The sequence below is a fragment of the Ischnura elegans genome, chromosome 1 (genome assembly GCF_921293095.1).
Source record: "Ischnura elegans chromosome 1, ioIscEleg1.1, whole genome shotgun sequence".
Lineage (NCBI taxonomy): Eukaryota > Metazoa > Arthropoda > Insecta > Odonata > Coenagrionidae > Ischnura > Ischnura elegans.
Genome location: NC_060246.1, coordinates 53,382,254 through 53,405,931, shown reverse-complemented (window position 1 = coordinate 53,405,931; position 23,678 = coordinate 53,382,254). Strand labels below are relative to the sequence as shown.

Sequence of the window (23,678 nt, the reverse complement as noted above, 5' to 3'; positions counted from 1 at the left end):
GAAACTTGATTCTTTACCTGCGGAGCATGAGATGATCAACGTCATGCATTCGAGAATCCATTGTTTTCGCTTCTGTCAGAGGCCTATTTGCTGAAATATTTCTTTCGCATTTTAATTTCTTCCTTAGGGAGGGAAAGATACCGTTGAGTAAAAAATAATTGACGTAAGATCATAGTTAGAGCTGTTTGTTATGTTTTTTCTAAAAGGAATGTGGTGATATTCCTCTGTCTAGTATGATCATTTCCTGAAGCCTGAGATCGTAATATTATGGACATAGGTGATGAAAACATAAAGGAATATAATCAATTCCAATAGTAAAGTCAAGAACGCAAAGGCGAGGGTTTTGTGATGCTGGGGTTGAGAAGAATGGCAGTGATCTCTCAGAAGATGACTATATTGGATGTGCTATAGCGAAGTAAAATGAATTTGTTGTATATGTTCGGAGGAGTTACTGGAAGGGTCATGTTTGCTCTTGGGGGAGTGAGAAATCGTTGAAGCTGGATACTTCCCTAGGATATTCTAGAAGAATCTCCGCTGATCAAATATTCAAGACAAAAGGAACTTGAAAGGCATGTTAGATATGTTTATTCATCGCAGTCATTCGCGGCAGGATAGGTAAAAATTGACATATGATTCAGCGGAGAGGTTTACATGATATGCTGCGCGCGTGTTTTCTTCTTTGTAGCCGTTTCGCCGGCATTACAGTCTGCTTCTCTCGGTCAATGAAGAGCTGAATGGCGGTATCGACCCTTTTGTATGAATACATATCCGTCGGAGTCAGGCGTCTTCTCGTTGGTCCATTTAGGATGTAGCAGACTTCTCATTGGTCCATATTGGAGGCAGGAGACTTCTCGTCGTCCCTGGTGTTTTCCTTTCTGTTTTTCTCACGAGTTTGTTTGAGCACTCTTTTCCATGAGTTGGATAGCTGGTATCTGTCTTCCCAATTGAAGGTTTTCGTGGATTTTATGATCTTTATCGCAATCCTAATGATGCGTGGATGGTATCTCTTCTCTTTGGATATTACTTTTCGTTGTCAAAGTCAACATTGTGAGTGGGCCAACTTACCAAATGGAAAGATGTGTTGTGACAATTTTTTGGTGTTACCTCCGCAAGCATACTACATTTTAATGCATGAAAAGAGGCTATTTGAATCTTAATGTAAGTAATTTAAGAATTAAGCGTCATTGGAGGAGTTGTATGGGCTTCATCTAATTCAGCGAAGGGTTATGCCATGGATCCAAGTAGTAAGAAATAAAAATCAGTGGCTTTTGTTATAATTTTATTTAATTCCTTCCGCCCTTCTTATCAGCAGACAAGCAGCACGTCTCGCGGCTTATCACTAGCCAGATAAATTGGTGTTTTCCATGTTGTACATGCTGCCTTCGTTTCCACACTGAAATCCATACAGAACAATTTATTAGTACAGGAAAATTTTGGGAAATGCCACGGGTTTTTGCAACATTTGAAGCGATCTCTCATGAAACACGTTAGCAGTTTAGGGATAGGTGGGCACCCAAAAATTACGGTTGGTAATACAGAGGATGGTGGGCCAAACTCAAAGTAACGAGACGGAACAGCCCCGTCTACAAATCAGAGATTATGTCTCACTGTTGAATGAACAAGGTCCGATTTTCAATTTTTTTCTGCCCCCTTCCTTAGCGACTCCGCTCCTATTTTGAACTCTTTGTAGAGTTTCATGTGGAAAGAACTGAACTTCCCACCTCTCCCGCTCAGCTAACGTCGTTTACAGATTCGTTACTTTAGTTATTCGAATCCCACGTCTCAGTGTGCTACTGCGCCCTGGTACTGTGAAACATTGGCAACACGTAAAGTTGTTCTCGCACGTTTCCTTATTTCCTCAGTTAATAAAATACCAAATTACTGATTACAGTTAGAATGACTCGAAAACACAGTATACTTACATAGAATTCGAATTATATTCCATGTTGGTGACAGATAAGTGAGAAACGAGGAGGTTTTGGATGCACGATAGGCAGAAGTATTTTAGTAATGTATTTGGTTTCCAGCTCCATGTAACTCGTGCTGCATAAACTTGCCGGATGTCCACGTCGGAAAACCCAAGGATGGTATGCGTCTCTCCCGGCTTCATAGTGCGGAGTCTACCAATGTCAAAGGAAAAATTATATAGCAGTTGCACATTTCACAATGGTAGTTGTGTATTCGTTGAAGATTTTGCGGGCCATTGAAGAAATATTAATTACAAAATCAACATTTTATGAAATGAACTTTTGCAATTTTGTTTCCATGGTAGAATAAGAACTAACTGAACACATCGATACCTCCACTGCAAAAACTCTCAACAATCGCCCGCCGAGTCAAATCCAGGGATGGCAAGCGAAACTAAACGAAAGTCAAAACCAGTAAAATTTCAATAATTTCGTTCCCAGAAACAAAATGAAGAAACGAAACGAAAAGGAATTAAACCCGAAGAGCTAAACTCAGGGTCGAAAAGAAATTGGAGTCAAAACTACTTCGGGTCGAAATTAAACTAAACCTCTGGGACGAAACGAAACTCGTATTATGTTTCGCACCGGAGGGACCACGTGATTCACCTTCAAACAGTTTACGAGTAGTAGTTTCGACCCACCACCGTCTCAAAAGATTCATCCACAAAATCGAAAGGCAGGTATGTGTATCATCATTGACTCAAATCCGCTCATCTAAATAGGCGTAATAGATGAGCGGATTTGATTCGGAGGGCGATTGTTGAGCGTTTGTTCAGGGGAGGTATCGACAACGAAAAATCCTCTGAATAAATGATTTTGGTGCGGACGGTTTTACCCATCAGGACAATTTAAGGCACATGAACACAATGGTATTCACTGCATGAGTACCTGCAGATGCCCTATCAGGTGAAACCTATCCCCCGTAGTAGTAGTAGTAGAAATTGTCCGTCGATTTTACAAAGTGTTTAACCATTTTGATTTATAAAGTAACGTAAATATTATAAAAATATTTTAATAAATAATGAAAAAAACGAGTAAAATGTGCAAAAGTTAATTCACATGTTTTACAGAAGAGTAGGATACTGATATATCTTTGGAAATTCCTTAAATACGAATTAATTGTTTGGAAAATAACAGATACTTTCCCTCCGGCTATGTAAAACGATTACCAGAGTGATGTATTTTGGTGAGAAAATTGGTAAGCTGTTCTGGGTTTTGTGGGGCTCGGGTGATATTGAGCCATGAAAAACTTATATCCAAATTTACGAAAAGTTATATGCCAGTAATTCATCTTTGGACTAGCCACGGTGATATTTTTACGGAGTCACCCGCAAAATTGAATAATTTATGCGAAAAATCCATAGAGAAAAAATCATTCGCCTTGACCAAGATTCGAACCCAGATACCCCAATTTCCGGTCGAGTGCTTGCAATTTTTTTTTAGAAAAAGCGGTCCAAATGTTTTGCTAACCATCTTTGTGTAATGATTTTTAAGTGAAATCCTCTACAAATTTTCAAACAGCAATGAGTTCCCTACCCTGCTTACAGATTTTCATCGTTATTTATTTTCGAATTGTAAATTTTTTGCATATTTGTTAGATTGTATTGATATTAATTCATGAGTTGTCTTCATTTTCTTTTGTTATTTTTTTCCTTCTTTTGCTTATGCGCTTGACAGCAAGTAACCTGTTACCGAAGCCAAAGTTAAAATTTCAATCGATCAGGTCAACCGATACTTTATAAACACCATTAGAAGGATCAGCAGTCGGTTCACATACTTCATAGGACTGCTGCATCACATTAAAGAGAATCGAAGACCGTATAATAATACAATTTTTATAACTCTGGAGGTAAGTATAGATAATGGTTGGTGAGGTACACAACGTTAAGGTGGCAAAGGGGTGCAAGTTAATCACGAAATCTGTATATACAATATACACTTATCAACGATTTTCTTGTATCCCCCTGCCACAGCAATATATTGTAGCCCACAAACAATTATCTGCACTTATCTCCGAAATTATAAAATTGGCACCTGTAACCCTTGTATTTAAGGGTCATCAATTTAAAGGGGTAGTACAGTGACCATCAGTTCATAGGGTCACTGGGTCCGCGAAACCAATATAAATTTTTTGCTCCTAGTTGTATACAAGTATGATCCGCATTATACTTTGTGATGTATTCTTATGCATCTTGATCAATAATTTCGTATTATTTTTTCAACCACACTGCGAATTTCCTTTTCTTAAAAAAATACAGCTTGCGCTTGGAAATTCGGAGAATTCTTTTTAAACCACGGCTTTGTTACGCCGGAGTATTTTATTACATTTGAATCCTGTAAGAATGCGAGGCGTATGATTTTAGATACAATATTGGTACTGACTTAGGAGTAAAGTGAGCTGTGGACACTGAGCCGTCGCGTCCATTGATAGCTGCAATGATATCCCCAGACGCTGCATCACTTTCCCTGGGGTATGCGGCAACAGTCACGTTCATTGCGTAGTGATGTCCTGCAAGGCAAAAAATGCGATGCTATTTTTTTTAATCGATGGCGAAGGCCACATTATGAAACATAACTGCATTCTATCATTTAAACGCCGCCGAGGATCGAGAACAAATAAAAAAATAAGAGAAATCTAGTAGAATGCGTTGAGGAAGTACCTACTATGTCTTAGGTATAGAAACATGGAGAAAAATCAGCAGTATGGAATTATGAAAAAATTGAGCTTTTCCGATTCAAAAATTGGAAAAGTTTGCTTGCCGGAAATAATATCTGCTGGGGTATAGAAAATATTCAATTGCGTCTTTGATTTTTATTTTTTCTTCGGAATGAGACTTAGTAGCAGTGAAAATATTTTATTTACTCATTTTCGTACGCTGCGAAAGCTGGCTTTATTAATTAGATAATGCTTAGTTACTAAATTCCGGGCAATATAATTTATTCCTTACCGCAATATGGAGGTGATGAATTAGTCACTAAGTAGAATTTCCTGGGGCCATTTCTTTTGCGTTTTCCTGGATACTTATCAGCATCAATTCCCATCAAGGCGCATCCCAAGCCATCATTTCCACAACTTGTGCATTGTCCCTGCCGAAAGTTCAGAATGAATGAGAACAGTGATAAGATGCGTGTCTCATACTTACGCACGGTTTATTCCATTGAAGCCTCTTCATTACATTGTTATACACAAAGCTAATTCAGGGGCTGTCTGGCCAGGTCGGCTGGCTGGCAATAGCATAGGGCCCCGAGATTATGGGGGCCTCAATAGCCCTCGCGTCTATCAAGAAGAGTATATATGAAAGGTGTAATAAAAAAGTCGTGGATAACTTCAACTAATTATTTTTTCAATTAGAAAATGATACGTTTCCCTTAGTTTCTTTATTTACAACATACTCTAAGTGTAAAAAAAACACAGAAAATAAATAAAATAAAGTCGTCAGAAGATTATCGAGTTCCTGGTGCATTTTTGAAAGGGTTATTCGAAAAGGTTATTTTAGAGGTTTTTTTAAGATATCAGTATAGTTTCAAGGAAGAAATTCACTAAATAGATGATATAACCATAATGCATTATTAAATTTTATAACCTGTGAAATTCTCAGTTTTCATAGTATTTTTTTCTAACTTAATTGTTATCTCTTATTAACTTTGATCTAGTTTTAAGAGCCGGAATAGCGTCAAAAATCCATATCCATACATGCAATTTCCCAAAATTTTCCGGGGGAGGACCCCCGCAAACCCCGGTAAAGAAGGGCCCCATCATGAGCCCCAGCCAATGGCCCCACGATCACCCTAGACCGCCCCTGAATTAATGAGTGCGTATAACTTCCGCTCAAGAATTAATCAGGCAACTGCCCCCCCCCTAGAAGCGAAAATAAATTTAGTTCAAAACAAAAGTTATGAACAATTTTTCCTTTGGAAGAAAAACGATATTAGTATAAGATATGGAACTAAATTGAAAATCATTATTTTCATTATTTTTCAAGCAAATAATTATAAAGACTAATAAATTGCTGTCACAATTTTATTAAAATTTTTGCTTCATTGCAAAAAAGTGCAAAAAAAGTTAAAATTTGAACGACCACGGCTAGTTCCCCCCCTCCTCCAGTTTTGATTATAGGTTCGCGGATGCTTCATAAGTGGGATAGTCTATAGAACCCATAAAACTGCCCCTGCCTGTGGCTTAGTCTGGGGCGAGATCTTCCTTCATCTGTCCATTCCAACCTTTCGGCGGAAGCACTGAGAAGTGAGTGAGAGTTTACAGAGTGTATGTGACTGGCATCACCTACTCTCTGCGTATATTTAACCCTCTTAGAGCCGCGGGCCAATATATCGGCTTTTGCTTCCCAGCCGAAAAGTGCCACCGGCCGAAATATAGGCTCTGAGGTAGGTAATTGTTCAAATTAATGCAGTCACTAAACTTTAGAATAAAAAATCAGGATTAATTATACAGTAAAAATTAATATATTAAGAGTAAAATAAAAGAAGCCATTTTGATACACCAGAAAATGGTAAAACAGATATTTTGGATCGAATATGTTACAGTTTAAATACCTTTGGCATTTCTCGCCACTGCCACCCCAAGTGAGTGGCAATGATAGAGTTAAACATGATGTAACTGAACTTATACTCTGACAATAGGTTATGGTTAGTGACGAGTTTGATCTGGAGTGTAGCTCTCTACGGCGCGGAAACGTGGACACTAAGGAAGGAGGACGAGAGAAGACTGGAGGCATTCGAGATGTGGGTACGGAGAAGAATGGAGAAAGTGAAATGGACAGAGAGGAGGAGGAACGACGGAGTGCTGGACAAGGTTAGTGAGGAGAGATGGCTTTTAGATGAGATACGGAGGAGACAGAAGTAATGGATGGAGGGAGTACTTAGCGGGGAGGGATGTTTAAAACGGTGTTAGAGGGTAGAATGTTAGGTAAACGAGGCAGGGGAAAAATATTAATGATTTCCCTTTAACTTGTTGCGGGTAAAATTTCCCTTTTAAGCCATCACAATTTTGTGCATAGATAATATTTTTTCATTTGAATTTCAATAACGAAAATAAAAATCCCTTACGTTCACGAAGTCTTCGTAAGTGTGGCACAGGAATCCGACCAAATGGCAGCTGTTGCTGGTGGATCGCCCCTCCGTGTTCAGGTAGGGAGAGGATTTAATGGATTCGATGAAGAGTTCTTGGGAGCGCGTGTGCGAGCACGGAAGGAGGTTCTCAAAGAGGAACCTCAATTTTAGGATGGCGCTCCACTTCCGAATCATGGGCCATCTGCATCCCTTCTGATGGTATCCCCCGTTTGGGAAGAAGTCCACGTCTCCAACTGCCTCTACCAGGCCAAGTCCTTCAAAGACAAATTTCAATCTTAAAAAAGATTTTTTTTTCATAATTTTTCCGTTAGGATTAGTTGAGGCCAAATTTTGACCCATTCTTTTGCATTTGGATTTTAATACGAATACATTTGGATTATTCCTCACGCAATGGGGATTTCAAAAGCATTCAAACGTCTGCACGCCGAGGTCTCATGTCAGTTGAAGTGAGACGATCTTACCGAGTCCCTCTTTTTACTCCCTCCTATCCTACCCTCTTACCCTTACTTCCTTTCCTCTCCCTCCCACAACTAGAAGTCTCAACCCCTTCCACCTACCTTCTTCCTCCCCCTCTGTATCTGATGAAGACGCCGCTGCGTTGAAACTAGTCATACTATTAAAATAAATTGCTGGAATAACACCATTTTTTTCATTTTATTATTTACTTACCGAGTGTCAATGAGTTCATCTGGATGATTTTAAAGATTAAATGATGCACAAGAGGGTGGTTTCCTATTATTTTTTTATTGCCCAAATCGAAATATCATTACTCCTGGAGTACGCATTTCACGCTTTTAGATTTTTAAATGACGATATCTATTTTTCGTGATTAAACGAAGAGTGGAAATTTTCAAGCGCGCGAAAACGCGACGGCTAAGTATGAATGCCGGGAAATCTCCGTGTGAGGTCGTTCTGGTTCCCGCTGCCGCAAGTGAGGTGACCTTCGGGCGAGGCTTTGAGCGCTGATACGACGCAGGATGCTAGCAGGTAGCAGAGTACCCTGTTACCAGGTAGTGTTTGGCTTAAATAAGGATTATTATTCTCCTATCAAACGAAGGAAACTTTCCGAACTTAGGTATTTTTAATGTGTGACTATTATGAGATGTTTCCCTGAGCTCTGTGCCTCATGCATGAATTGGTAATCTCAGACCATGTAAAACTCCTATCTACTCGTATAGAAACTAGGTACCTGTGACGTCACGTGGAGTGGAATCGCATGGGCGCCAATCTGGCCTTTTTCAAATGAGGTTAAAATTGACCGTAGCCATTCGTCTAAACTGGGATTTCTAAAACCAAATAATTTGTATATTATGAATACACTAATGGAGGGTAACGAATCGCAATCAATGCATTTCGTTTTCTTTGATGAAGGAAATTACCCTAGTGTATTCAACCGTTTAAGTTTTTTCCCATAACACCCTTGTCTACTAGCCAACTGCTGCCCTCATCACCTCATGTAATTGATTGATGTGCCCTTACTTGAGGAGGCAAATGGCAGCGCAGTTTTTTTAGCTGGTGGGGCAGGTTTTATATGACTAAATCATGAATGACGGAGAAAGAGAGAAAACAATGGCTTAAGATTCCTGAACGATAGGCTCCTGCATTAACGTATCGTTCAGCGGAAGAATCAATGGTAATAGGCATTCGAAATGGAGATCGAACACTGCCCTTCATCATTGAAAGCCAGAGCTCAATCTAACTTCATTTTCGCCTACATCTGGCTGATATCATGCCATTAAGGAATATCGAAAAGATGTATCCTCATTTCTCCTTTCCTTTACAAGAGTTGTGAGCATTTGTTTTTCAGAAAATGTGCTAATTTGCTATGTGCATGAGAAATGTTCGTGTTGATCACGTAAATGTTCAGGTTTCATTGTTCGAAGCTCTCATTATAGCCCGGTCAAATAGGCCCAAAAAATAGGGGTACCCTTGCATAAATTCCCAACAAGCTGAAAATTTGCACGAACGTTAAGGATGCCACAAAAAATGTGCAAAAGAATTTATTCAAGGTCAAAGGTCACTAAAATGGGTTTTTTTTGCATTTTATGGCAAAACGGTTAATTTTATGATAAAAATTACTCATATCAAAATTGTAGATCAAAATATTATCTACAAAAATGTCATCTTACGTTTTTCTCTAAGATTTACCGTTTCTGAGAAAAAGCCATACGAAAGTTAGCTGGGGCTGTATTCTCCGTAATATGCATGACTATATTGTTGCGCTCTCCGAACATTATTGGACGCGTAGCACGCATATTGGTTACTAGCTCTCACCTGTCCCTCCGCCAACAATCGGGACAGAGGGTTTAGTTTTAAATGTTCCCTCTTATTGAAAACATGTGGTTATTGCTAGAAATATACGTTAAAGTTTATGCTATATTTAGTTCTTAGAAATTTTCGGGTATCGCTTCATCTGTAAAATAACCTTTGCCTGCAAGTGAAATTGCTACTGTTGATCGTGGCTCAAAGACGTTGATTGATGCAAGTGCTGAAAGAAGTAATGAATTCATTTACTACCAAAAAGAGTCAAAAATCAGTGGCAAAACATGAGCAAAGTCGGAAAAACTACTCTGGAGTAGTACTTTTGCCTCAGTGGAAAGACATCATGAAGAGAACCAGATCAATCCAGTACATTAAAAGTAAGTCCTCCTCGTACAAGAGCACCCGTAAATGTCTCAGATTTTTGTTTTAAAAATTATCCCTTCTTTTGCGGCAATGACGGAATGAAGAACAGAAAGAAAACGAGCTGAGAAATATCGGCTTAGAATTTGTTAAGTTACTATACTTTCATTCGAAGAATCTGTTCTATATATAGCTCATAATAATTCGTTCTGATAATAATTCAAAAAATATTATCGCTCGCATAAGGTTTAAACATAATTTAGTAGCTGATGAGGCTAGTTAACGACATGATAGCAGTTTCTTTTTCAAAACCGCTCACTGGAGGTAAAACTGGTCGTCCCCGAGATGAAGCATTGAATCTGGCCAGGGAAGAAATATTTGCCTACATCGAGAGCAGTGACGACTGTCAGAGTACATTGGAAGAATTCATAAATGTTTGCCAAAATTCATATCTTGATAATAGAAGTGTTCAACTGCTATTAATATTAAACGTGGTAATAAGGTTATTATCACAGAGAAACCCGGAAAATTAACATTTACATGCTTAATTGATAATCATCATGATCAATTAAATCAAGAAAAGAAGGGTGACAAGATCCTGGAAGCTGCGGCAGCAACCATCCGAGATGATATTCAATCGTTAGCCATCGATAATTCTCATTATCCTCCACAAGGTCGCATGTTTTGTAGATATAAAAAATCTTATTCCGTAGTCGTTGACACATGTTTTAGAGCAAACTATTTTAAAAGATAAATGGTTAAATTTAGAACATATGAAATCAGCATGCGCAATTTTATCTTTGCCTGATCTGTGCCTTTGTTTGATCTAGGGCTTAATACACTGATCGTAAAATGGAATCACAAACACGATCGTAAAACAGGATTACTTTGCTAATGATATGTATTTCTTTTTAATATCTTCGGATAGTGACCACATCTGTTCTTCTTTCTGTTCATCATAAATGAGAATAACTTCATCTGAAATTTCGCTTTACTCTATTTGTGACTCTTTTCTCTCGACTTCGTTAATCGATTTTCATACTTATATGGCCATTGTAGGTATTCACTTATTTATGATTATAATTGCTCATTGAATTATGACGAATCTTTCCTTTGGCAACTGTGGATGTATTGTTCGTGAATGTCTAGTGAAATCGCTATCGCTGGCGATAGTTTACTCTGATGAATAGTATTATTATTCAGTATTTATTTTATTTCTCCAGGAAGTTTATAATTTATTTCTCTTGAGTTTTTGCTAGAATATCCCTCTGATTCCGTAATTATTTGCAAAAAAACAATTTTAATAATTATGCATGAGGTTCATTAACTCACCCACAAATTCTGCATCGGTGTGTATGATGTCAACGAACTCAGCATCAAGTCGATCTAAGCGGACATAGCTGGGCATTCTGGTGAAACCCAATCCAGCTGGATCCAACCCTTGAAGCCAATATAGTATTATGAATCGATCACAAAGAATTGGGTTAATTTCATTTCATTTTCCAAGTTAATTTAAAATTAACGTATCGTTTAAAAAGGTCAAAAAATTAAATTGACCGCATGAAAAATTTTCATTTTCCTAACAATAAAATTTTTTTGACGGCTCCCGAATTTGGCTCTTATTTAGTTCTGAAAAGAAGAAGCAAAATTAGTCATGCATCCTTTATCAAATAGTGCTTGGCCTACCTCATTTGGCCAATATTTTTTCGGAACGTATTTTAATTTCGGGCAAAAGTAATCAAAATGTTTCAAAATTACGGATGCAATTTTGATTCAAAATTGAATTGTCTTCGGACAGAATTTTCTCTCTTACGTTTGGAACTTTGTGCGTAAAACCAAATTTACTATAACTTTTTTCGGTCTTAGTGACCTTATTATTAGATAAAGATAGTTTTAGATAAGTCATGATGACTATTGGCTTTAAACATCAATACGTATGTCGTATGCCCAATTTAATTCATGTAATAACTTTGTACGTTGCTCCTAGAAATTCTCTTGGACGCCTTTTTTTATTAATTCCTGCGAAAAAGGAGAATTAATGGCAGCAAATACTAGAAATAAGCCACAGAGATAGGGAAGTAACTGGATTTGTGATTACCATTCAGCCAATTTTCATGTTTTTTTACATATATTTAAGACCAGCTATAGCATAATTATAGCAGTCACTTCCACGTCTCTTTGACTTATCTTGTAGAAGTGGGGGGGGGATGCCTGCTGCCAATGGTCTCTCATCTATCTACGACGTGAATGCATGTGCCAGTGAGTACCTGTGAGAGAACGATCAAACAGGGAGTAAAAAAATAAATTTTCTCAGAAATAAAAGATACAGTGTCCGGCGTGATGCGGTGGAAATCTTTGATATTCAGCTTATTAAAAAAACTTGTCTGTTTCCACACTATTTTATTTTTACCGACCATGGTTTCGGCAGCTTGTGCCATTGTCAAGGTACATAGCCTTGGGTTACAGCCTTTTTATAGGTTTTCATAGGTTCTCTCCCCCTCCCGAAAAACCTATAAAAAGGCTGTCACCCAAGGCTATGTACCTTGACAATGGCACAAGCTGCCGAAACCATGGTCGGTAAAAATAAAATAGTGTGGAAACAGACAAGTTGTTTTAATAAGCTTTCTCAGAAAACTTTAATTTAAACATCCTACACGGAAAAATGTAAAATTAGTTGCTCCAAAAGCCGTAACGAGTTAAATCACGAGCAACTCGTCACGGCTTTTGGAACAACTCATTTGACATTTACCTGTCAAGGCCGTGGAGCTAATGCCCTCATATTCAGTGATTCTGCACGGAGTTTTTTTAACGCAGCTTTTATTTATCCCATTTCTGATATTTTAAATCGATAGCTGCAGATCTTGTTAGACCTCAGATGAGGAGAATATATAATCTTAAACTCCCGAGGCAGGTACGATTAAATATTGCGCTAATTCTCCATCTAACTTTGGGAGAGGCTGAAGAAGCCGAAAGGCTCGAGAAGCAGACAATACGTAGACTGCGCCTACCATACAAAAAACGGAAAACCTCTTTCTTATGTTTCCGATGCAAAGTGCCCGTGTTCTTGGTATGCACGAAGAAAATTTGTGAAGACTGTGTGGAAACGGAGAAATGAGAGCTATTGTGAAAAAATGTTATTTTGATCGCCTGCATAATGCATCAAGAAAAAAAATAACGAGATTACTTCAATTGCTACTTATTATTTAGCCTTCCAAATTTAAGGCCTTATTTTTTAATCTGGCGGAATATTTATACTTAAAAACGATAATAATAGCTCACGTGTTTTTGACATCAGTTTTTCAAATCTTGTTTCAAACAATCACTTTTACAGAAAAATTTGTTCTTATGGTAATAGATAAAATTAAATGTAAGTTTTGGAATAGTTAAGAAGATAAAGAAACATTAAAATGGCCAATTAAAATCGTGAATTTTATGAATATTTGATTTATTGTGGTCTCCCAGACGTCACTGGTTGTTTAACAAAATTTGCTCGTCACCGGTTAAGATTGTCTTTTTCTTTCCTAAGAATTCAAAATTTATATTTCACGTCCAATTTGAAATGCCTTTTTCGGTGCTATTCGAGATTTTTTTATATCACGAGTAGTAAAAACTTTGCATACCTGTAATTCTTCCAAGTCCGTCAACGCGTGATCCTGCGTAACCGGCAATATGCGCTCCAAGGCTGTGGCCTATTATGTGGAACGTACCCGGATTCGCATTGTGATTTTCCTTGAGGATTAAAGCCGATTGTAAATTATAAAGTCTGATCTCAAAACTTTTAAACACCATATTTGAAGAAATGCAAATTTTTCATTCGTCAAAATAGTGGTATTGGTGGCATTTAATCTATATTGACATAATCATTCTCTATTCCCTCATAGCCGTGTATCATAAAAGAATGGTTCATTTATCTAAAGTATTTTTCCCTCAGAATTGAATTTTCTGCAATAGTCGAAAAAAATCTTAACTAATTTATGGACTTCTTCCTGTCATAAAAGAATGGTTCATTTATCAAAAGTATGTTTCCCTTAGAATTGAATTTTCTTAAATAGTCAACGAAATCTTGACTAATTTATGGACGTCTTCCTTATATTTTAATGAAGTTGAATAATTTTATTTGAAGGATGAAATTAGTGAACATATTCACCAGAAGGTATTTTGACAATTTGACGCTGACTTTCCATCAGTAAGTTAAAATATAAAGTGCATCCTGCTGTGGACGAAATTTTGATTCCATTAAGCAAAAATTGTCAATCAATAAAGACAAATCGCTATCGTACAAGGTAAGATGCAAGTAAAAGTTTTGGAATCCTGCATAACCACAACAGAAACTAAAAAACAACTCCTCGGAAGAAATTATCTTCCAGAAGAAGACGTTCTACCATTCACATCTATCAATTCAACTTTGAAAACTTCATGTTGAAAAACACCTCGGAATTAGTTCAAATATTCGGGATACGAGACTATAATTTATACCTCATTTAAAATATGGAGTAAATGGTATCTTCTTAGATTCAAATCTTCCAAATATCGGTGATTTGGTTAGATTGAAAAAATATATTGAAACATCGAGTGTCATTTCTACAGATTATAGTCTTTAATATTTGCAGCCATACATTTCTGACATGGCTCCCAACTCATATTCATTGAATCTTTTGGCCGTGGTTATTTTGGAAAATGATAGAAATCGAACGGAGGTAGAGAAATTTGGGATTGCCACCGGATAAGGTTCTCCATCTCTACCGACGTTTCGATGGCCGAGTCGTCCATCGTCATCAGGGCCCTGATGACGATGGACGACTCGGCCATCGAAACGTCGGTAGAGATGGAGAACCTTATCCGGTGGCAATCCCGAATAAACTTCAACAACATCATACGCCGGGAAAACCTCAGATCTTTCTTCGAGGTAGAGAAAATGCAGATATACATTTCTATCAAAATAAATAGGGAAATACCATAGTGAATCCAATTTGTAGTAGAAGAAATGAAATTTTCACGCCCTAAACATCTCGAAGACAATTCATAAAGCAAGTAAAAGGAAGTAGCGAAGAAGTTCTTGAATAGATAAGGTGGAAAAAAAGGTCGTGGGATGAAAATTTGTAAAGAATTGTGGGTTTCCGCCATAATTAGAACCAAGTACGGAACGATGAGAGAAATATTTAAATTCATAATGAATAATCTATTTATATGCTTCAATAAAACAATGATATTTTGTTGGAAAAAAGCAGTGTGCCTCAGTTGTTCACAAGTACTTTTTTTATGCTTGTTAAGTTGAATCAACTAAACCGACCGCAAAGTTGCCTCTGAAGAGGACACACATTTGAAGGAAACACGGAAGGCAATAAAACTGCTGTCTGCGTCGAGCAAGAGGGCGTTTACCTTAGTTTTATGACACTCATTGGTAGCGTGCGCGACATTTGTGCCATTAAGATAAAGCGTGCCCTAGGCATTCGCTCTCGCGCCGCTACTGAAGCACTTCGCCCCTTTGCAATCGTTTCACTTTCCAACCTTTGCCCGAACAGCGGAAAAAACGCTTATATTCTGATGATGACGAAGTTTAGATTTTCGCCGCGTTGGTATTTGCACTTGCTGATTTCGGGAATCACTGCGAAAGGAACTTGGTCACCCGAGCATTACCGTCCGCTTGATTTTCACGACTCTATTTTGATCCTTACCGCTGGCATTGATTTTGCTCTTATTATTTTTATTGTTATACGCAATATTTATCACTTTTATCTTTAATTATAATCATATTCATCAAAAATATTTTTTATTTTTAAAAGATTCAATAAACAGGAGTTGGGAGCCATGCTAGAAATGTATGACTGCCAAAAATTGAAGACTACATTCTATACCAATACTACTCCATGTATATGACTATTACCTCCTAGTTCATGAATATCTTTGCATTTCTTTTTTTATTCTCAAATGCTTGCCCACATCCTTTTAAGGCTTCTCGCGACACATATTCTCTTTTTTATCTCTAAATCTATTTACTTTCCTCCATAACTCTGAAATATGCGTTCTTACAATTTCCAACGCTCGCATCCTCTGAGTTTCCCTAGCCTCCTCTTATGGAATTACACGTTTTCATTTTCCCTAATAATAATCCATCTTGTACTGTCCTTATTTCCTTGTTCTAGGGCAAATTGTATCGCGCCATCCTTTTTCCCTTGGCATTTATAGTAAAGACTGAACATCCCCCGGTGAAAATGGCCACAGAAAATTCATGTGGCCGTCTGTGGCCATCCTGTGACCTTCTTCGGCTATTCATGAGATATGTGTCCAGTATACAATCTCTGTGGCCACGGACCTGTGGCCTGTGACCGCAGGATGAACCTGTGGCCATGGCCGCAAAACTTCTTGCCCCGAAATGCCACTAGGTTACACTTCCTCTAACTTATAGGTACATTCATATAAAATATAACTGATGACTTCAGGCTTTACTTTGCGTAACCTCTCCATATTGGAAATAAAGGAATAAAACTTTGTAAGGTTCACTATTAAATTAATATGGGCACGACCTGGGTCACATACCGTAGTTACAAAGTCAACTAAATATGTATCTACGTTACGAAACCCGGGCCGTGCCCATATTAATATAATACTGAACCTTACAAATTTTTATTCCTTTATTTCAATTATACATTCATCTCCTTTTTTAATGGTACATACCTTATGATTTTTCCCAATTTTGTGAAGATAATTTTCTTGTACTAAAATGATAACTTAATTCAAAAATCAAATTAAAATAATAGTTAACTTAAATCAAAATTCATTATTTCTTTAAGGAAAGGTGCAAACAGTGATGAAAAGCAAGGCTATGGTAAGTGTGGCTTGGCGCTTGGTTGATCGAGAGTTGGTTAATCGAAAATAGAGCTTAAAATTTGCACCTACTAACCCACAATTCGTACCATCCAGGGATCTACCGTCATTATCATTTATCTTAATTCAAATCTCTTTTGGGGTGAATATTCAGAATCCATATTCCCTCTCATCCGTTCAAATACCTAGTAAGCTTAAGTTTTAGATATTCTATGACAAGTTCTACTTACTATGAGTTTGTTGATCAGAAATGCTACTTCCAGTCCAACTACACGTGCGTTTGAAACGGCTTTGACGTATAGGCTCCCGGCTCCATTAGCCCAGTTCACGGTGATTACATTCAGATCATCTCTTTCAAGGAATACATTTGTCATGTTCTGCAAGGAAAAACTGTCATTAATATCCTTTAATTGTGTGCTGAAAACTCCTTGATTGTAACACTCTTCGATTTCGGGGTTATATAGCTGAGGCGATACTGTTATTTTAATGTCATCCCAAAATAACCCAATAACCTATAACTTTTTTTTCATCCCGCGTCATTCAACTCAAAACTGGCTCCTTCTTAAGCTTTCATATCTTGTTATTGCTCATGTTTCGAGAATTATAGGTTTTTCGAGATATGAGGTGCGACAGTAATATTAAATTGCAAAACTTATGTAGTTAATGAAAGGCTTTTAGTCTTAATTTATGTTCACTTGTATTTTTACCGTTGTGCCGTCAAGACAGTCGTGTCAGTACCACAGAGTATATTCTTTGTCAGTACAATGACTTCATTCCGCGCGTTTGCAGAGAAAAATTTTGAGGTCTTGAAGCTGATTCGTAAAGACTTCTTTGAATAACTTCAACTGCTGCCTTATTTCCCTTTTAGTTCACTTTAATTTTTACCTTAGCTATTATCATGGTAAATGAAGACTTTTGCTGCTTGGTACTTACCGTTACCCAGACACTATCAGCGTTGCTACGAAATCCATGGATGATAATTTTGGTATTTTTTGTGGGGTTGAAGACTCTCAAAGAGTTGCCACCGATATTGTTTGGACTGAATACAACCTTTTAAAAGAAACAAGAATGCTATGCAATATTTACCCATAAAGTTTTGGTTTGACACTGTTTTCAGTATAGATTTATAAACTAATGTTTACAAAAGAATGTTGTTTGAGGAAGCTCTGAATTTCTCTGCATGTAGCAGTCAAAGAGCGAATAAATTAATGAGCTACCAGACATAAAATTTATTCAATAATGGCACTTAGCGATTGGAATTTATTTAATTACTTACTCCATGCCTCTTGTGCCGTGAAAACAATTTAAACACAGTGCCAATTTCTTCTCGGCGATAGGGAGTTGGATTAAAGGGCCTATGTGCTATACTATGCCAGCCTTCGTCAGTCACAAGACATCCCAGTTCACCGTAGCATATTTTATTTCCTGTGACAAGAATAATTTAATTTACTTCATGTGTAGCCATTTACAGTCAATGTGATATTCTTTTAAACTGCCGCGTTCACGAAATTTACTGTGATTTCCGAGGTAAAAATTCCTCTGGACCAGGAGTCGAACCGCGGACCTTTGAAACGGTCAAGGGGATTTTTTTCCATGGCAAATATTGTGGATTTATAGCCAGTGTTATTTTATTAAGTATCGATCGAAGAATTTTATCCATAGAATTATATTTTTTTCATATATTTCAGATGAAACCGGGACACTGATAAAAATTGAGGATAAATGAAAAAAACGAATTGATTTGGACAACGTAATTCAATTTCACTTGTATAAGTAATATCCATGGTGCGATTGGATCCAAAAATCACCACCGACAAGAGGTATTCATAATTGAGTTATCCGATTTAGGTGAGATTTAAGTGGACCCCAGGCCAATTCCTGTAGAACAAAAATTATTATTGCCTTTGCCCTCTTTCATATATTTCTTCAAATCGAGATTAGTTTTCCTCTCAGTCGTCATCTCATTAATCGAGTCTTTTAAGTTTCTCCGCTCTGATTCCCAAAAAGCCTCTTCGCCTACTAGTTTCAGCAATTTTTTTTAGCCTCTGGTGGTGACCTCAACAGATAGATAGCTAGATAACACCTAAAATTGGTTGGCCATTCCTGTTCTAGCACATGATTGCTTAAAACTGGAGTTCTAAGTTGGCCAAAAGAAAAGACTGCAGCCCTAAGCACGATCATCAATAATGACGGCCTTCATTTTGTACTACCGACTCGTTCCACATTTGACTAGGTATTTTTTTAAGGAGAATTTTTCTTTTATTTAAATCAGCTAATTATTGGTTTTTATAAAACTAGGAATTCGAACCTAGTATATTTCGCAAGGACGCATTTGATTACCGAGGCTGGAAATCACTAAGAAAACTCAGATATATTAAAATTAAATTTCAACTTTTCCTCGCCAATTTTTCAGCTCAGTGTATATTGCCCATGGTACACTTAAAAAAAATACGTAATCGAATTTTATTAATCATTAAATGATAGCCTTTCGGATAGAGCCCCGAAAAATGTTTCTTAGCTTAATTGAGACTTCATGGTCGGTCGATGTTCTACTGTAGGAAAAGATCTGACTTTTTGCAATATGACTTTTTCAGCTCAAGTGACTTGAGAGAAATATTATCTATCAGCGACACTCTTAATTAGATACAATTTGCCGCTGTCCCCTTACCAAATATTGGTTTTTATTCCGGGGCCATGAGCTTCTAAAGCTGCGGAAGTCATTAGATGTTGAGGGTTGCATGTGGAAGGCTATCACAAGCAGCTCTATTGACTGAGAGCTCATGGACAGAGATAAGTCATTGAAATAGTCACATAGGTCACATCACAGGGCTAATGAGAGCCATGCTGGGCGCCGGTGACAAGTAATAATTTGCGAGCTTTCGATGTATGTACCTAAATATTTCCAACCATACAGCCCGGCTGACGTGAATTTTTACACCCACCTGCCTATGTATGAACCTACATGTCATGATTAATACATTGCTTTTACATATAATGCATTGATAAATCATTGATAAATACATTGCTAATACATTCGCCATTCTACATTTTATCCTTCGGCACTGCACCGTATATTTTTCTGCTTGAGTTTTCATACCTAAAAATGACGTTCTCCTTTTTCTCATGGAGTTCGTAAAATTTTTGCAGTGTAGGTACTGAGCGTTATAAAATAAATCCTTGACATTGATCTGTCCCTAACAAGTTTCTGATTTTGAGGAACATCAAAATGCAGAAAAATAACAATGTTCAAATGAGCGACCAGATTATAATCTGTTTGGTAGAAGTATTACCCAGTGATGAAGTTGACAGCATTAAAATCAAGCTCCACAGCACTGCGGCCTGTTTAATATCCATTGCTCCTAGAAAAAAGTAATTAATAGCTATGAAAATCATTTCATCTCTAAAAAATAGCTTAATAGACAGATTTTCGCATACCTCTTGAGGTCCCTTCTGTGTATCGTATGTTTTCCGCAGACCCCTTAATCAATGGCGCACTAACAGTTTCCAACTTGGAGTGAAAAGGACTACAGGCCTTCCTCCCAAAAAATCTGAATTTATTAGAAGCTTTGAAGATCATTTTCCACCGCAAAAACGAATTCAAATTTCTTTTTCACCTTGATTATTCAATGTTGATCGCCTGATCACACAATTCCGGGAGTAAATTATGCCTATGCCTCGGAACATAATTTCTATTTCAGGATTTCCACGATTTCAAATTTTTTTTTCATAATTTGGAGGTATCTTAAAAATGAAAATCTACAAAAATTTCTCTTTCGAAGTACAAAAAGGGCCCCAGATATTTAAGCCTCAAATTTTACAAAAGGGAAACCTCGCGAAAACTACAATATCCAATTTTTGTGACGTCATTTCTCTCACCTTTTCGCAAGGATCGTCGCAAGAATTAGAAAGATAACATCAAAGAAAAATATGACGTTTTTTAAATGAAGGTGGACATCTATTATTATTTTTTAAGTAGAACCGTGAACTAAATTGGTTTGATTTCAGAAAATTAAATATGTAGTATACATCACGAAGATATATCTCCTTATTTATAAAGAGAATGGGGTTTTGTCGTACAAAATTTGCGTTCACGAAGTATGATACTTAATTTTTTAATTGCGCCATTTTAACTTTATTCTCTTAACGATCGACTAATAAAACCTCTGCATTGAACTTTCGGGCTTCAATATTTTCAACATACATAATCTTTACCAGACAATCAGAACCATAGGTCTTGCGGATCACAGTTTGGTCACTACATAAAATCTGGTTTTATCTGCTAAGGATGATGGATATTCGGAACTTGTTCAAGAAGATCCCGTCTGTGTACACTTACCCTTCTTATTTTTCTGGGATAGCACAAGATGTTTGATGCTGCTAGAGGCCAAAGGGTTTGCGTGAAATTAAGGGTTCTCATAGGAATGCATACGTCAATCAAACACAAAAACACCAGGTAAATTACTGTCATTTATTAAAAAATTAAGTTGAATTTTTATTCTCAGAAAATCAATCGAGTAACTCTCATCCTGAAAGCAGTGAGATTTAAAGTTTTGACGTCTATAATTTCTTTGTAGAAGAGAGAAAAAATTCATTCATTCGCGATTCATCTTTGAATAGCCAAGCAAAGAATTCTGAAGCTGATTATAGCTTTCCTCAGCGTTTTCAAAGTTGCACAGCTATTACTGGATTGAAATGCTTAGAGAAAATTTTTAAAATTTTTGTTATTTTATTTGTGTAAACCTCTCCAAAAGCATTAATTCACGGTCTGGGGTGTTTTCTAGGCAGAGGTAATTTTTAAAAATTATCTTTCTCCACAAGAAAATGGGGAATTTTTTCCCATAAAAATTGTGCATCGAAATTTCACAAAATCGTATGTCTCATTTTTAAACTTTGTCTTTCCCTACCTGGGTAAGATTTGTGGTAAATACCTCATCGAGGAATAAAATTGGAATAAATATAAAAAACTAGCTTTTATACATTAAAGTTCAGAAAAATAGGAAAATTATTTTAATAATTTTTATTATTTCATTAAATTATCATTAAACGGTATTACCTATTATTTTCTCGGTTTGCACATCACATTGTCGCGATTGCATGTAAATGTATCACAGTATCAGTCAATTGGAACGTCGTGGCATAATGTGGAACGTTGTTTTGAGAATTGGAATCTGTGCAAAAAGTTACTAAAATGAAATGAGCACATTAGATGGAAGTAGAAACAATCCATTGGGAGGGAATAAACCTCATTAAAACGGGAAATGACTAGAGCCATATTCATTTTGTTAACGTTCAATTTTGTGGATATTTTGCTGAATGAAAATTATGTTTCACTTATATTCATTCACCCATCAGTGCGTATGCTATGAATTTCGTGCTTTTATTGAAATATAGATCACAAATTTGACCTTTCTGAAAGTTAAGGGATATGTCGTTTTTATTTATACGCGATAGAAAAATTAAAACAAATAACTGTAAAGGAAAACGAAAATAAAATATTACTTACCCCTGTTTGGCTTTCCGCCTTGTTTGACGCTGGACCCAACACTATTGATATTATTCATTCACTAAATAAAAGAGGGACATTTTACGATGAGATTGGCATTATATGCCGTTTGGACGACCCTATGCCTTTGCATAAATGTCTACTCAGCGTACTCACATATCTTGGTGATAACTATGGCGTGTGCTTCTGAAAGCCATTTTATAGAATGAATTCAGCATTTATTTCAACTCGTGTGAGTTTCCAGTAAAGTGCATCTACATAAATAACTTAGTAGATATGGGAGCAATTTATTGGGTTTTTATAGAGTGCGTGTAACATATGACCATTTCTTCCGTACTTTTTTGTGGCGCAACTGTTACCGCTGAGGATATTCTAAACGCGCACGTGAACAAATCACAGCTCAGCTATGGGGAAAAGGAAGTTACCAAATTGATGCGGTACAGTGGATGGCTAACCTTGAAGTACTTTTAGGGCTTTAATAATGGAAATTAGCCAACACTAGCCCAATTTTTGAATTTAATATTACTGCCTTTCTATTACGCTTTGGTTCTATTCTGTTCGCATGAATTATCTATTAGGAAAAATATGCGAATAACTATAGACAAAGCAGAGTTCTTTAACCGTTATCTCCAGAATTTCATTGGTGTATGAGTAATTTTTCAATTCAAATTTCAAAATCGAAGTCATGTTTTCCTTTCATAATTCGTGAAATAGATCTTTTAAAATATTTTTCGCGAAACCTTCTACAATCTGTTTATCAAGCTACAAAAACTAATGACGCACGTGTACAGTGTTGGAGAAACTAATTATTTATATGTACTAAAATTTTCAGCGATAATTTTATTTTATAATATTTGTATTCTACTTATTATTTTTTTCTTAATTATAAAAGCAGATGCCTCCCTTATTTCTTTAATATTTTAATATAAAAATTTAGTTTATTTGCTTTCTTTTTGGGTATCTCCCCCAATGTACATAATTTTTACAAGTTTATCCGTAAAATTTCATCGACACACACTGCGTTATGGATACCGCAATGAGAACGTCAATTAACAATTTTAGAATATTCCGCTCTATTATTTCGTGCCATATTCATTCGGCGTGATATTTTTTTCGTGGATTTAATTTCATGGGTATCCCGCGCATAGGGCGATCAACCACACAAGCGTTCCCAGTATCTTTAAAACCAGGGCTGGGCAAAATACGGACCGAGGAGTATTCGAAATACAAATTACAAAATACCGCTCCAGATGTATTTGAAATAGAAAATATTGCTCCAAATGTATTTGAAATGTAAATACAAAATACCTTTGAATTGGGTACTTGAAAAAATGCAAAATAGTATTTTTAATACCTTTTAAAGCACAAAATACCTTTGTATTGAAACTATATGAGATCTTAAACAATATAAGCTGCCTTGGCACGTCATGTATAGTTGCAAACGTGAAGAAAACGATTCTAACGGAAACGAAGTAATCTCTGAAGCATAATATAACAGAAGTGTTATCGGAGATACTTCAATAGTATTTTTTATTTTAGATTAGGAAAATACCAAAAATCTGATTTGAAATACAAAATACATAGTGCATATGTATTTCAAAGACGTATTTTAAAATACTTATATTTGATATACTGTTCAGCCCAGGGGCGCAGCTAGGAATAGAGGATAGGGG

At 36.7% G+C, this 23,678-nt stretch overlaps 1 protein-coding gene across 5 annotated transcripts; it reads right to left on the bottom strand.

Annotated features, from left to right (window-relative positions):
* Nucleotides 1–1,265: 1,265 nt before the first annotated feature.
* On the bottom strand, nucleotides 1,266–22,108 carry LOC124160668 (inactive pancreatic lipase-related protein 1-like). 5 transcript variants are annotated; one of them, XM_046536645.1, is made up of 13 exons: nucleotides 22,006–22,086; nucleotides 19,938–20,050; nucleotides 19,793–19,861; nucleotides 17,779–17,927; nucleotides 17,436–17,552; nucleotides 16,733–16,879; nucleotides 13,298–13,406; nucleotides 11,010–11,117; nucleotides 7,032–7,309; nucleotides 4,916–5,054; nucleotides 4,350–4,476; nucleotides 1,923–2,120; nucleotides 1,266–1,393 (listed from the first exon to the last, which is right to left on the bottom strand). In XM_046536645.1, the coding sequence occupies exons 3-13, from the start codon at nucleotides 19,854–19,856 to the stop codon at nucleotides 1,306–1,308; spliced, it is 1,524 nt and encodes a 507-aa protein (XP_046392601.1). In that variant the 5' UTR covers nucleotides 19,857–19,861; nucleotides 19,938–20,050; nucleotides 22,006–22,086; the 3' UTR covers nucleotides 1,266–1,305. The 5 variants fall into 5 exon arrangements, with proteins under 5 accessions (XP_046392601.1, XP_046392592.1, XP_046392615.1 ...); XM_046536636.1 differs by lacking the exon at nucleotides 19,938–20,050 and having other exon boundaries at nucleotides 22,006–22,107; XM_046536659.1 differs by lacking the exons at nucleotides 1,923–2,120; nucleotides 19,938–20,050 and having other exon boundaries at nucleotides 22,006–22,108.
* Between the last annotated feature and the right edge of the window lie 1,570 nt (nucleotides 22,109–23,678).

Excerpts from the sequence above, each read along its gene's own strand:
- LOC124160668 (XM_046536636.1), bottom strand. The coding sequence starts at position 22,063 with ATGAATAATATCAATAGTGTTGGGTCCAGCGTCAAACAAGGCGGAAAG. Across the intron at positions 16,880-17,435 it reads CTGATAGTGTCTGGGTAACG|AACATGACAAATGTATTCCT; the intron begins GTAAGTACCAAG and ends TTTTCCTTGCAG. Across the intron at positions 7,310-11,009 it reads CACCGATGCAGAATTTGTGG|GACTTGGCCTGGTAGAGGCA; the intron begins GTGAGTTAATGA and ends TTGTCTTTGAAG.